General features: G+C 30.3%; 2 protein-coding genes across 2 annotated transcripts in view; both read right to left on the reverse strand.

The window, feature by feature from the left end:
- The window catches only part of LOC102594580 (putative MO25-like protein At5g47540), a 7,724-nt gene extending 3,555 nt beyond the window's left edge, over positions 1 to 4,169 (reverse strand). The window contains exons 1-6 of the mRNA XM_006352289.2: positions 3,566 to 4,169; positions 2,224 to 2,385; positions 1,836 to 1,954; positions 1,125 to 1,199; positions 778 to 871; positions 361 to 420 (exon numbers count right to left, since the gene is read on the reverse strand). Of these exons, the coding sequence (XP_006352351.1) occupies positions 361 to 420; positions 778 to 871; positions 1,125 to 1,199; positions 1,836 to 1,954; positions 2,224 to 2,385; positions 3,566 to 3,685 (630 nt within the window). The 5' untranslated portion in view covers positions 3,686 to 4,169. The remainder of the gene's footprint in view (positions 1 to 360; positions 421 to 777; positions 872 to 1,124; positions 1,200 to 1,835; positions 1,955 to 2,223; positions 2,386 to 3,565) is intronic.
- A 7,556-nt stretch (positions 4,170 to 11,725) lies between these two features.
- LOC107061516 (uncharacterized) lies at positions 11,726 to 12,166 on the reverse strand. The gene has a single exon (XM_015310865.1). The coding sequence runs from the start codon at positions 12,164 to 12,166 to the stop codon at positions 11,726 to 11,728; it is 441 nt and encodes a 146-aa protein (XP_015166351.1).
- Between the last annotated feature and the right edge of the window lie 882 nt (positions 12,167 to 13,048).

Below are 13,048 nucleotides of genomic sequence, written 5' to 3' on the forward strand. Positions count from 1 at the left end.
GGTATTCAATTGATCCTTTACATTTTCACCCCGTCATGCAATAGACAATAGGAGCAACAGAAATAAGGTCCCCAAATTTAAAATTATAATACTACTGCCTAGTGCCCATGGGGTTAACACATTTGCCACGAAACACTCGAGAACGAAAAAGATGACTTCACAATCATGTAATCATAACAAGAACTTAGTAGTGTAAGCAGAACTAGTATCGAAGAAAGAAGTAGCTAGAGAGCATTATGTACAATAACAAAAATAAAGCCACAAGCAGCATAATTCTTCGAAAGAAATAATATATGGTTTAAACAATATTCTTGCACACATTCAATACAAACACTTGTCCAAATAATTAACTTTCATTACCCAGTCATAATTCTTCGAAAGAAATTCAGCTACTGTTGATTTGTGCCTTGTCAAGAGTTCCTGATCAAGAATTACAAGTTGATAAGGATAACGTCACAGTTGTAATGATTAGCTAGTTCTTACAGAATAGGAAAAGCTATATATTTTTCCAGAGCCACTTTGCCAACAAGTGCTTGCTTCTAGGAGAAACAAATCACCCCATTCCATAAAATAACTTTCTCCTATAAATATGGATGATAGCAATGGTGAATGAATTCCCATGAAACTAATTCATTTACTTCTTATTGAATTATTTCTAATTTAAAGTAGCAAAAAGGCTTCACTTTCTGCCTTTTCTACCAACTTAATGACATGTGATAGGCAAAGGAGAAGCAGACAGTGATAATCATTCCAGAATCATGATCAAGAGCATTTAACCTTAAAGGTGGCAGCAGCATCAGCAGCAATGTCAAAATTTGGCAGCTGAATATAATCGAAAAACTTCTTCATATGCTCAGACTCCAAGACATACCTAAAAACCAAAGAGCAAATGCAAGTTATCAGAAAAAAGGATCCATTCAGTAGCATGAAGCTACTTTTTTATGTTTCTATCCAAGACATAATCAGGGACTAGAAAGAGATTACTCAAAGAAACTAATTATGTCACCAGCAAGTCAGATAAATAAATCCCCTTACACCAATAAACTTGAAAGAAGCAAAGAAAAAAACTTCTAGACAGTACTAAAAGACAAAAAAAACCCATCAAATAGATTCAGGTGGTTTACCTTGCAACACTCTGGTGGCGAATGCACTCCCTCAACATTGCACCATAATGCAAAGCCATTTCTGTATTCTCATATCTAGATGACATGGGAAAAGGATCATCAGAAGTCAGCAAACACACAAACCGGAGATTAGCAACAGGAATCTCCAGAAACATCTTTTGTGCCGCAAAAATTAAGTTCTGAAAAAATGCTTGCGAAAATGCAGTCGAAAAGTATTACCTCATCCCATTTATGTGATAAAATTTGACTAGCCACACAGTTAACATTATAAGGGTCAAGTAAATACTATCATTTGGACTAATAAAGAAAATAAGGTCTGCTTAATCTCAATTTAATCTCGAGTTTGTCATGGTGTAGAGCTGATGTTTCTAGAGGACCAAAAAGGGGAGTGTTTCAAGCAAAAGAAAATCCTGATAACACGGATTAGACACAGAACACAATAAAGTATAAGGAATACAAGAACTTATTTTTTATCGGTACAAGGAAAACAAGCACTTCTAGTCTAAAAGTCTATATCTAAAAAATGGTTTCTTTCATCCAAAATATCTGACTTAGCGTTCACATGGATACAGATTAGAAACATCTGTCAGAAAGTAAAGGTAGGAAAAACTTAAAGAATATGGAAAACTAGTAAACATGAAAAATTTGACAGGACAAAGCATCATACTAGCAAGTCACCAGATTTTGGATATCTTATGTACTGTAGCTTACCCTAATATTAATTTGTCCATCAGATCAATGTTTGCTTCCAAGTAATCACAAGCAATCAGCCGTGACTGAACCTGCTGTCTCTGCAGATTTGCTACTACTTGAGTTGCATCTTTGCGGGTCTGTGAAATAGAAACATCATTATAATAGGAAAATAAGGAAAAGACAAGAACAAAGATAACAGGCTTAACAGAAGTGAAAGTCCAATTCAAAATGACCCAATAATGTAGTAGAACCATCAAAATGATTGAAGAACAGAAAGCAGATCATACCCTCTCCAAAAAAAGCAACAAAAAAACATAAATAAGACCCCGCTCACGACCTCACGTGACAAGAGAGAGACAATCTGACCGTAAGCAACTTTCTGAACTCATAGAAGATGTTAACTTACCTCTAAATTCAAATTGGGAAGACAATTAATTATTAGCCGAAGCGTGTTCTCTTTGAAGAATTCTAGGGTCAACTGAGCACAAGCCTCAGCGAGGGGTTCGGATTCACCATTCCCATAAAGAATAATCTTTAATTCCCGGATTGACTTGCTTAACTCCATCATCTGCAAATATACATTTAAGAATAAAAAGTGTACAACTTCATTAAAAAAAAGTGCATAACAAACACGATGCTAAACATAATCAAACAAAATAATATTTCATATAACAGCACTATCACATATATATCCCAAATTATTAAGAATCTATATCAGCGACATTCAAAATAGTGGCATTGTCACTGATTCACTGTTGATTCAATCACAATATTCCAGAACGTAGAAAACAAATCAACTCTACTGCATATCACTAGAAAGAACTTATCCACCACTTCCGCTCTTTGCTTAGCAATTAGCGTTCCACATAATAAAATATAATTTTGTTAACAAGCAAATGACGGGGATCCAAATTGTGCTAACTAAAGCTATTGCATTACTCAAAAAATCACAAAGCAATCTTCAAAAATGTCCATTCAAACAAATTGAACCAAATCAATCCACTGCACTTATCTGCCAATTCCGTTGTTGTTTAGCAATCTACAAAATTAAAAATTACATTTTGATCACAAGCAAATGAACTAGATCCAAATTGGACCAACTAAAGCCATCCCATTTCTGAAAAATTCCACAAAACAAGATAATTCAAAAGCATTGATTCAAACAAATTGAACCAAATCAATCAACTTCAGTCCAAAACCAAATTCATTGAGCTTGGCTATATGAATCCTCTATATCCATTCCACTAAATCCACATCACTTAATCACAAACTAAGCCACTTCAAAAAGACTCACTCCAACAATCGATCAATCTATCATCAACTATACCTCAAAACCATATAATTCCTTGTATACTTTGCTCTATTCAGTTCCCATTTTCCTTTCCATACAAGATAAGACAAGGTAAGAATTTTGCAAAAAATAAAAATCAAACCTTTTCTTCTCGTTTGCTTTTCACGAGTGTCGGAACCCCTCAATACATAAGAATCTCATAAAACAAGCTAATTCAATAGCATTCGCTCAAACAAATTAACCAAATCAATCAACCTCAGTCTCAAACCAAATTAGTTGAGATCACTATATGATCCTCTATATCCATTTCTGCTCAATTACAACAACAACAATAACAAGATACTCTGGGGAAGGTACCCTTTCAGCTCACTAATTCACAAACTGAGCCAATTTCTAAACTAACAAAATTAGACAATGTAACAATCAATCATGAACTAAAAACTGAAAAATTTCAAACCTTTTCTTCTCGTTTGCCTTCACGAGTATCATTAACCCGTTCAACATACATAAGAAGTTCACGGGTCTGACGAACAAGGTCAGCAGGAGTCTTGGGCTTAGACTTAAATAAACCCTTCATCTTCGTACTATCACCAGCACCAAAACTATTCTCCCTAAACGATGAAGCAGCAGCTGCTGTTACTGCTTGAATTGGGGACGACAACCTCTGAACCACAATTGGTTGTGGTTCAGAGCTTTTGCCGCCGCCCCCTTTCGGTCCTGAAAAACAGATTCCTATTTTGCTTGATTTTCAATCACACCCACTTCCCCAAATGTTGGATTCTCTACACAATTGATGAATTCTTTCAAACTTCTTCAATACTTCACTATTTTTCATGGGGTTTCATTCTTTCTCCAAGATTTGCAGTAAATTTTTGTGGGGTTATCGAATTTGAATTGGAGAAGATGAAATTAGCTGTTGATCTTGATTCGATCTATGGTGGGTAGTACAAATTGTCTACAAGTATTTGTAGTTTTCTCTTATGCCCAAATTCTTGTTACACTACTGTGCTAACTATTTCTTCTACTTTTATATTACTTTCTTTTTCGGGATTGTTTTGAATTTTATTTGAAATGTATCTCTATTTCTAAGGTAGGAGTACGATTTGTATAGACTTTATCTTTTTCGGATCTTATTTGATAAGATCATACTGAATATGTTATTAAGGGATGTGGAAATCATATCTCTATTTTTAAGATCGGAATATGATTTGTACAGACTTTATCTTCTTTTTTTTCAATCTTAATTGATGAGATCATACTCAGTATATTATTAAGATTTATCTAAATCGTATTTCTATTTTTAAGATAGGAATATGATTTGTATATACTTTACCTTTTTCAAATCTTATTTGATGAGATTATATTGAATATGTTTGTTAGTAGTATTATATTTCTCATTGTAACTCTTGGTATGTTTTCTTTTAATACATCTTACTAATGTTAATATTGTATACTCGCGGTAGAATATTGTATTGGTCTGGTAAGTATTTTTTTATATAATTAATTAAATTGACATGATATTTATTTTTAATTTACTTCATTTGAGTTTTGAATATGATTTTTTTCTTTGAATTTTATTTATTTCGCGCTCAAACAGAAGTTACCTTTGCTTATGTGATATCCTAGTTTGATAGTTTCTCATGATTACATTCTCAGACGGCAAACCTAAAAAGTTAATTACAGATGCTTGAAACCTAATCTTAGGTGAATTTAATGCGAAGATAAATATATCAGGAACTAATTAAGATATCGAAAAAATGAAAAAAGGAAATATATACTCATCAAAAATATGTTGATCAGAGAATAAAATTGAAAGTTCAAGATAAATGAACTTGTCATATACTTATGAAATGGAATATACTATATAATTTTTGGTGATTATGGTAAATATCGTAAATTACCATTTATTAATTTCAGCCTTCCTAACTATGTACACTACTTAGAAATCTTTAATTCTAAAACATTATAGCAACCAAATTTACTATTACTATTTGCCTTTTTTAAACCTCTCATCTTGTGTCCGATAATTTTTATTAGATTTCGATTAAATTTGAATTCACGTATTGTAAGATATATTTTGAGAGTCACACTCATAATAAAAATTGTTAATTTCTAGAAACTCAAAAATTCGAAACCTCATATTAAAAGTATTAAAAGTGTAGGCAATACATGTTGGTATGTTGGTACTACTACTTAATTACTTGATATTTAATTGTGTCCTTTTAATTTTCAAGTTTGTACGGAATTTTAAAGCGATAATAACTATAAAAAGAGAAGAAAAAGGAAAAAGTTGAATTCATTAAAATAAAATAAAATAATTATAATTAAAAAAACAGCTTAAAAGATGGGGCCAATTTATGAGCATTACAATGTATTGTTTAGCAATTGTAGTGTTTCAACGATCATATATAAAATTTGTGCAAGTCATTATCAACATTTTTTCAAGTGATTATCCTAAAAGATGGCACGTTGAGAACTTATGAATTTTTTTATTAAAAATATCTATAATCGATAAGTATTAACTTGGGATAATGACTTTGAACTTTAATAATAAAAAATTGTAATATGAGAGAGTGCTTCTTTTTAGTAGACCTGCAAGTTATGATAAATCTAAAATAGTTAAGTGTCATGAATTTTGAATATCAGATAATTAAGAAAGGTATTAATCTAATATTCGATTTTGATTCTTATTTTTAGAAAGAAAAGTATGTGCGTAGAGAAAAATCAAATGGAATCACAAAGCTATAATAATCTATAATTACTAGGATCCTTAAAGATTATTATTTTTTTCACAAGTCAACTAGTATCATTTTTTTTTACTATATTGTTTTGAGACGTGATTTCTTTTGAACATCTCAAGGGACACAAAATCTTAAAATAATATACAAAGTATTTAAGCTTTTTGTTTGTTTAAAAAATTTCACGTTTGTTTATTTTTTTCTCAAGCAGCTTTGAAAAGAAAAAATCTCTTTCGACAAATTAAAAGAGCTTCTAGAAAAAACTCTAATTTCTTCCACTCGTAAAACTGGCAAAACAATAATAACATATTCGATGTAATTTCAAAAATAAGATATAGATAAAGTAATGTGTACATACGCAAATCCTACTATTCTATTTTTTGAGGCAGATTCAAAACTTCAAAATAAAAAAATCAACAGACTTTTAGAATTCCATACATCCATTTTCAAAATATAGACATTTCTAAGATTATCATGACCATGATTTAGAAAACTCAATTTTCTACTCTCTTTTTTTAATTAGCTTGAAAAGAATAACATGATAGGCTACATTTTTGCTATTTGTGAAATTTACAACATAGTCGAACTATAAGGATCTATTAAATGCAACTTAATCTTGCATATTTAGAATAGAGTCGAACCATAAGGATCTATTAAACGTAAACTTTACCCTGCATTTTGAAAGATGCTATTTAATATTATTGTGTGATAATGCTGTTTTCCTATATCTCCACTTGGAACTTTCCATTTCACTCTATTAAAATCTTTAAAAGAATAAAATGGAAGTGTATGGGGATATCCAATATAAATGTCCTTTTAATCAATAACAGTTGTGTCTATTCCCATCCCACCATTCCTTTGCTTTACATCAATTCTGTGCATATCTCCTTTTTCTTTCTTGTCGAAGGTTTCGAATTCGAGTTCTACAAATAAAATCATGACAAATAAAGTTGTGTTTTTAAGTGAGAGGACTGAAAAGAAAGCTCAACCTATAGAGAGAGAAAGGTCATTCAAAACCTATCATGGCTCCAGAATGAAGGGTTTTGTTCTATGTTATGTTCGATAACTCTATTGGGCCCCTTGACTAGTCTGAATTTGTGTCACAGAAGGTCTATTAGAAGAAAAATGTTCTCTACTAAGATTTTTTTCATACTCAAGGCTCGGAGTCGAATTTTTAATTATATAAAAGTGAAATGATCTTACATCCACTATAATCCTTCGTGGTGGCTGGAAGCTCTAAACCTCCTCATAACAACATTTTTGTAACATTTAAATTTAAATTAATCGAATCAATGAATTCTGAACACTGAATGATTAAATGAAAAGAAGAGAGTGGAGGTATATGGAGTTTTTGAGCCCACTTGCTTGAAGGTCACATGAATACTCTATAGCTTGGCCACTCATTTTGGGCCTTATAACCACCTATCTCCAAACACGTCTATTTAATCAATCCTTCTTTTTTCTTTCATTTCATTATTACAATCTTTAAATTTGAAATTAATATGAAAGAGGTCCTTTTCAACTAAATTAGCTAGAAAAGTCCTTAGATTTATTGCATTGTCATCTAGCTACTAACTTTTCTAGTGAGGATATGCTATGGAATATTGACTTTGCTCTGTGTTTCTTGTAATGCCTTTTTTAATTATTGTTAATGGTGTTGTTCGGATCAGTTTGCATGTATCTTGACTAATTTCACGAGATATTTGTCATCTCTAATTAACAACAAGATGAATAAAGATCCCTACGTTGCATTGTTCGACTTATTTCCATTTCATAAAATTGACATTGTTGATCTTAACTTTATAAAACTTGCTTTTCTGGATATCATAGTCCCATTTAATCTCACTTTAATACTTTCTTTTTTAGAGTTGATGGTAAAAATATATCTAAATTATCACATTTTTGTGAATTTTATTTCTCAACTATCCATTGTTTTATTACCTATCTAAATTATCACCTTTTTTTTTTGTATTTAAACACACCTCGATGTTGAGTTGATCTACACGTGTCTATCTATTAGGAGCAAATATTTGGTCAACTCATCATCAAGATATATTTTAAGATAATTTAGATACGCAAAAGAAATACTAGATAGCTAAGATATGATTTTCTCGACAGAAAAAAAAATATGTTTTTTTTAATCATAAGCCTTTTCTTTCTGCTAGCTAAACTTGCAATGCTTCTATTTTATGTTGAGTGATTGACAAGTCAACAATAACGTCCAAATGACTCAATGTCGATTTAGACTCCAAATTGAAAACTTTGTCCAAAACAAAACAGATAAGCAAACACCACATTTCTTAGTTACCAGAAAATTCAAACAAATAACCCTACAAATTGACTAGTTAGCATATTTTCTCCGTGGATTTAGGATGGATTCAACTGAATTTATTGCTTCCGTTCGGTTAAAGTATAGAAAAAATGCAGTAGGTTGACAGTAAACGGACTAAGTTTATGATAAATTCATTAGTATATACATATATAAAAATGCTAAAACGTATACATATCTTAAACAGTATATACATACACAAAAGAGGACACATTGCAATAATCGGCTGGAAAACAGTACAAAAGTAACTAATAACATGATTAATCCTCACAATAATATATAGATCTTGAACAACATATACAAAAACGTTAAAACGTATACATATATCATAAGATCACGTTGATAATGTTTATTCTCCACAAATTTAAGATAAGTTCTGCGATTTCAACTGAAATAGTTGCTTGGATAAAGGAGGGAGAAGTTTTAGTAGGCTTAATTAAACTCAGCGTGAAATTATCTAATTTCATAACGAATCCTCATGATACAAATCTCAAAAAATATATACATATACAGTACAAAAACATCAAAATATGTTCTAGATAATTGCTTTTATCCAAGAGGAGGAAATTTCCACTCAACGTCAGCGTAAAACTAGTCAATATTAGAAGGAATCCTCATAATACAGATCTCGAAAAATATATGTACACATACAAAAACATTATAATGTATACATATCATAACATACTCACATTGATCATATTTATTCTAAATCCACATACTCAAGATCTTAAATTCACCTAATTTATAACTAATACATATCTCGAACAATATATACATATATAAAAACATTAATAGATATATATACACATAAAATCACGTTTATTCTGAATTCACTAACTCAAGATCTTAAATTTACCAAATTTATATAACCAAATACATATCTCAAACAATACATACATATACAAAAACATTAAAACATAACACATATATATTATTATAACATGACGTTTATTCTGAATCCACTGACTCAAAATCCTTAATCATAATTCATAACCAACACTTACATTTGTTTGAAGGAAGTAAGTTTCTTAATTTTCTCCCATGGTTTATCCCATACAACCACCAAATATTTACGAACATGACCTCCATCTTTAGCGTTAATTACAAGTCGATAATTTGTTCCGGCAACGACTTGACTTTCTCCTTTAATTATACTTTGAAATTCCAATTTTGTCGCTGCCTCTTTATTGTGCTCATTCACCGCGAATTGTCCTATCGCAACCACATAAGGGGTATTTACGTCATTTAACGGGGTCCAACCACCAACTGCACCACCCAACGCGGCGGAGAAATGAAAGAAAATTGAAGAAATTAAGATAATTGACAGAGTCAAGGAGAAAACAGAAAATAATTTGATGGTCATTTTTTATTTTTATTTTTGAGAATGAAAAATGAAAAAAAATTCAAGAGAAAAGTGGGGTTTTGTAATTTAATGGGTGCACTTATTTAAAGGAAAGTGTTAGGTAAAGTGGAGAACCGACAGTCATTCACTAAAGTTTTAAATTATTGTCATGGAAGTATTGTTGTTACGTTTAAGGACCGCTTAATTAGTGGAGTAGATGGTATCTCATAAAAAAAAAAAAGGAGAAAAAGAATAAGAATATTAACACTTTATTTGGATGATTATTACGTATTGTTTCATAATGTATTGTATTGTATTGCTTTAGTGAATATAATATTTGGATAGTTTGTATTGTTCTTCATCGTTACATATTGTCACACATACATAATTTGAATGATAATCTTACAAGAGAAAGTAGAGGATGGAGACAAAGTTACTATGAAAAGTACGATAAAAGATAAAATAGATCAATTATTAAATAATAAGTAAAGACTGACGCAATCACACCAATTTAGTCGTTACACAAAATAAATTTTTTCATCGTTATCTATCAATGAATTTAAACGATACAATACAGTAAAATTTACGTAACAATCAAAATAAATATTATATTTAAATTAATAATACAATATAATAGCATGGGTAACAACCATTGTAATTGATTTCTCCTATCAACATTATTCTAGTCGAACTTGTTGCAGCGAATTTATCTAGATTCTCTCTTTCTCTTTTTTTTTTTTATAATTATTATTATTATTATTAAAAAACATCTAAATTTTTGTTGGTCCGATTAATTTGGATATCAGATAAAGGAGAAGTGTTTCCTCATCGTCTGTTTTATTTTTAATCATTATTATTATTATCATTATTATTATTATTTAAAACATCTAAATTCTCCATTTTTCATCAATTTTGGGTCCTTAATGGGCTGCCAATCACCAAGTGGGCTTGGACCATCATTTGTTGCAACACCTTGGCCCAAGATTGACGCAATTACTACTGTTAAAAGAGTAAAAAGAATAAAGAATTGAAATTGATAACTTTTTTCTTTTAAGAAGAATTTGTTACTAATTGAAAGCAAATTTGGTTAGAACTTAGAAGCATATAAACATTTAGGAAGACAAAGGGCAAGAAAATAACACAAAATGCAATGCTAAATTTGAGTTGTTTATATATTTTTTTTGAATAATAGATACTTTTAAATACTCATACATTTAACTCTATAGCAAGAGCTGGTCGATAAAGGAAATGAGTTTTTTAACATTATTCTTACGATTTTTGTAAACAACCACCGTAAAATCATCTAATTCATTGAATTTTGTACCAACAATATGTAGACTATAAATAATGCCATCGTTAACAATTTTATATTTTCCATCAGTCACTTTCAAAATTCATAGGCATTGCTTTTTATTTTTTTATCACCTTAGGATCCGATGGAGTGAAAGCGTTTACTGAATTTATTGCATTTAAAAATGTAGCGAGTAGGAGTAAGATATATATTCGGATAGCCATTTATATAAATTGTATAGTTTGTGATTTGTGAGAATTGTGAAGTGTATGTCTAATATTTATATTAGTTTTTCACATTGGAAATGTGGTTGAGCTTTTAATTTTTTGACATAACAAGAACATATAATCTTATTTGTTTTTATTGTTTTCCTTTATAGGCGATTATGTAATAAATATTGAGATTTTTTTGTAAACTAATAAGAATATATTGAAACATCTAGTTGGGCCTATGTTCGTGGATTCTCAATTGTTTGGGCTTAAAATTTAGGGTTACTTATCGAAATTCTACTAGTTTAGGAGCTAATTATTTAGATTCACGCTAGTTTGCAATATTATGGATCTTACTTGATTTTAGATTTCGGATACATTTATCTGGCACGTCCAAATATGTCTAGATACATGTGGGTCAAAATTAGGTGTATTAATATAGATACAATATATACAAGTAGATTCGCATGTATCTGGCCCTCTCGCCTCTCTCTTATCTCACTCTCCCCTCTCGCTATATCTAGTATCTCAAATACATGTATCTAGTGTATTTATACATACATGATTTTAAGATGGTTTATGGATATCATGAAAAAAAAAAGGGAAAATTCAATTACACATAATTAACATAGACAAAAGAGTAAGTAACATAAAATAAAATGCTAACTTTGAGTTGTTTATTCGAAAAATATATTCTTCAAATAATATCTAATTGTTGATACCTTTACGTTTTATCCAAGTGATGGATATGAGTTTTCTAACATTATCCTTATAATTTTCGAAAACAATCGTTTTATATTCACTTTCTTCATCGAAATCTATAGCAACAATTGTCAATTCATAAGTGGTACCATTGTTATCAACTCGAAATCTTCCGCTCAACACACTCTCAAGTCTCAATTGAACATCCGGTGATATGATATTTTCACTATTTACTGCAAATTTTGCTATGTCCACCACTTTAGGATCTTTTGGATCTTTTATGAGCTTCCAATCATCATTTGATATAGACGGATCTAGAGTATTCAATACATTTTCAAACGAATTCAGTAACTTTCGACTATCGATTACAGTAAAAGCATGACAGAAGGTGGAAGCAATTACTATCATCATTGAAAGAGTTAAAAGATAATTTGATTTAAAAGCCATTGTTCTTTGAGAAGAATTTGATATTGGAGTGCTTAACACTAATTAATGAGGATATTATTTATAGAAAAATTTGAAAGCTAATTTGGTAAGAAGAATATGAAGAATTAAGTAAGATGATAAATTAATTACTTTAAAGGTAATATACTAATAGTTATTAGATATTTCTTTCTTTATGGTTGACGATAAATTATTTAACTATAAATAGTCAAAGGAAATTAAATTCAAATAACACATGTGATTTGGAAGTAATTAGAATTTTACTATAATTGCTTTCCTTCATAGGAGATTATAAAAGAATATTGAGATTTTTTGTAAACTAATAAGAATATATTGAAACATATAGTTGGGCCTATGCTCATGGATTCTCAATTTTTGGGCTTAAAAAAATAGGGTAACTTACCGAATATCTACTAATTTATGAGCTAATTATTTAGATTCACGCTAGTTTGCAATATTATGGATCTTACCTGATTTTAGACTTCGATTGGCGCATCCACATACGTCTAGGATACATGTATCTTGGATACATGTTGGTCAAAATTAGGTGTAATTGATATAAATATATCATATACAAGTAGATTCACATGTATCTGACCCTCTCGTCTCTCTCTTATCTCACTCTCCTCTCTCCTTGTATCTGGTATTCTAAATACATGTATCTAGTGTGATTCACATGTATCTGGAGATCTCGCTCACCTCCCTCCTATCTCACTTGCCTCTCTCCCTATTTTAGGGTATATGGTAGCAAAAATACGATTAATATTAGACAAAAGAGTAAGTAACATAAAATGAAATGTTAAATTGGGTTTTTTCATTCAAAAATATATTTTGATATAATAGGCACTTGTAAATGCTCATACACTTTAGGTTTTAAGCAAAAAA

This window comes from Solanum tuberosum, unplaced genomic scaffold (assembly GCF_000226075.1).
Source record: "Solanum tuberosum cultivar DM 1-3 516 R44 unplaced genomic scaffold, SolTub_3.0 scf00148, whole genome shotgun sequence".
NCBI lineage: Eukaryota > Viridiplantae > Streptophyta > Magnoliopsida > Solanales > Solanaceae > Solanum > Solanum tuberosum.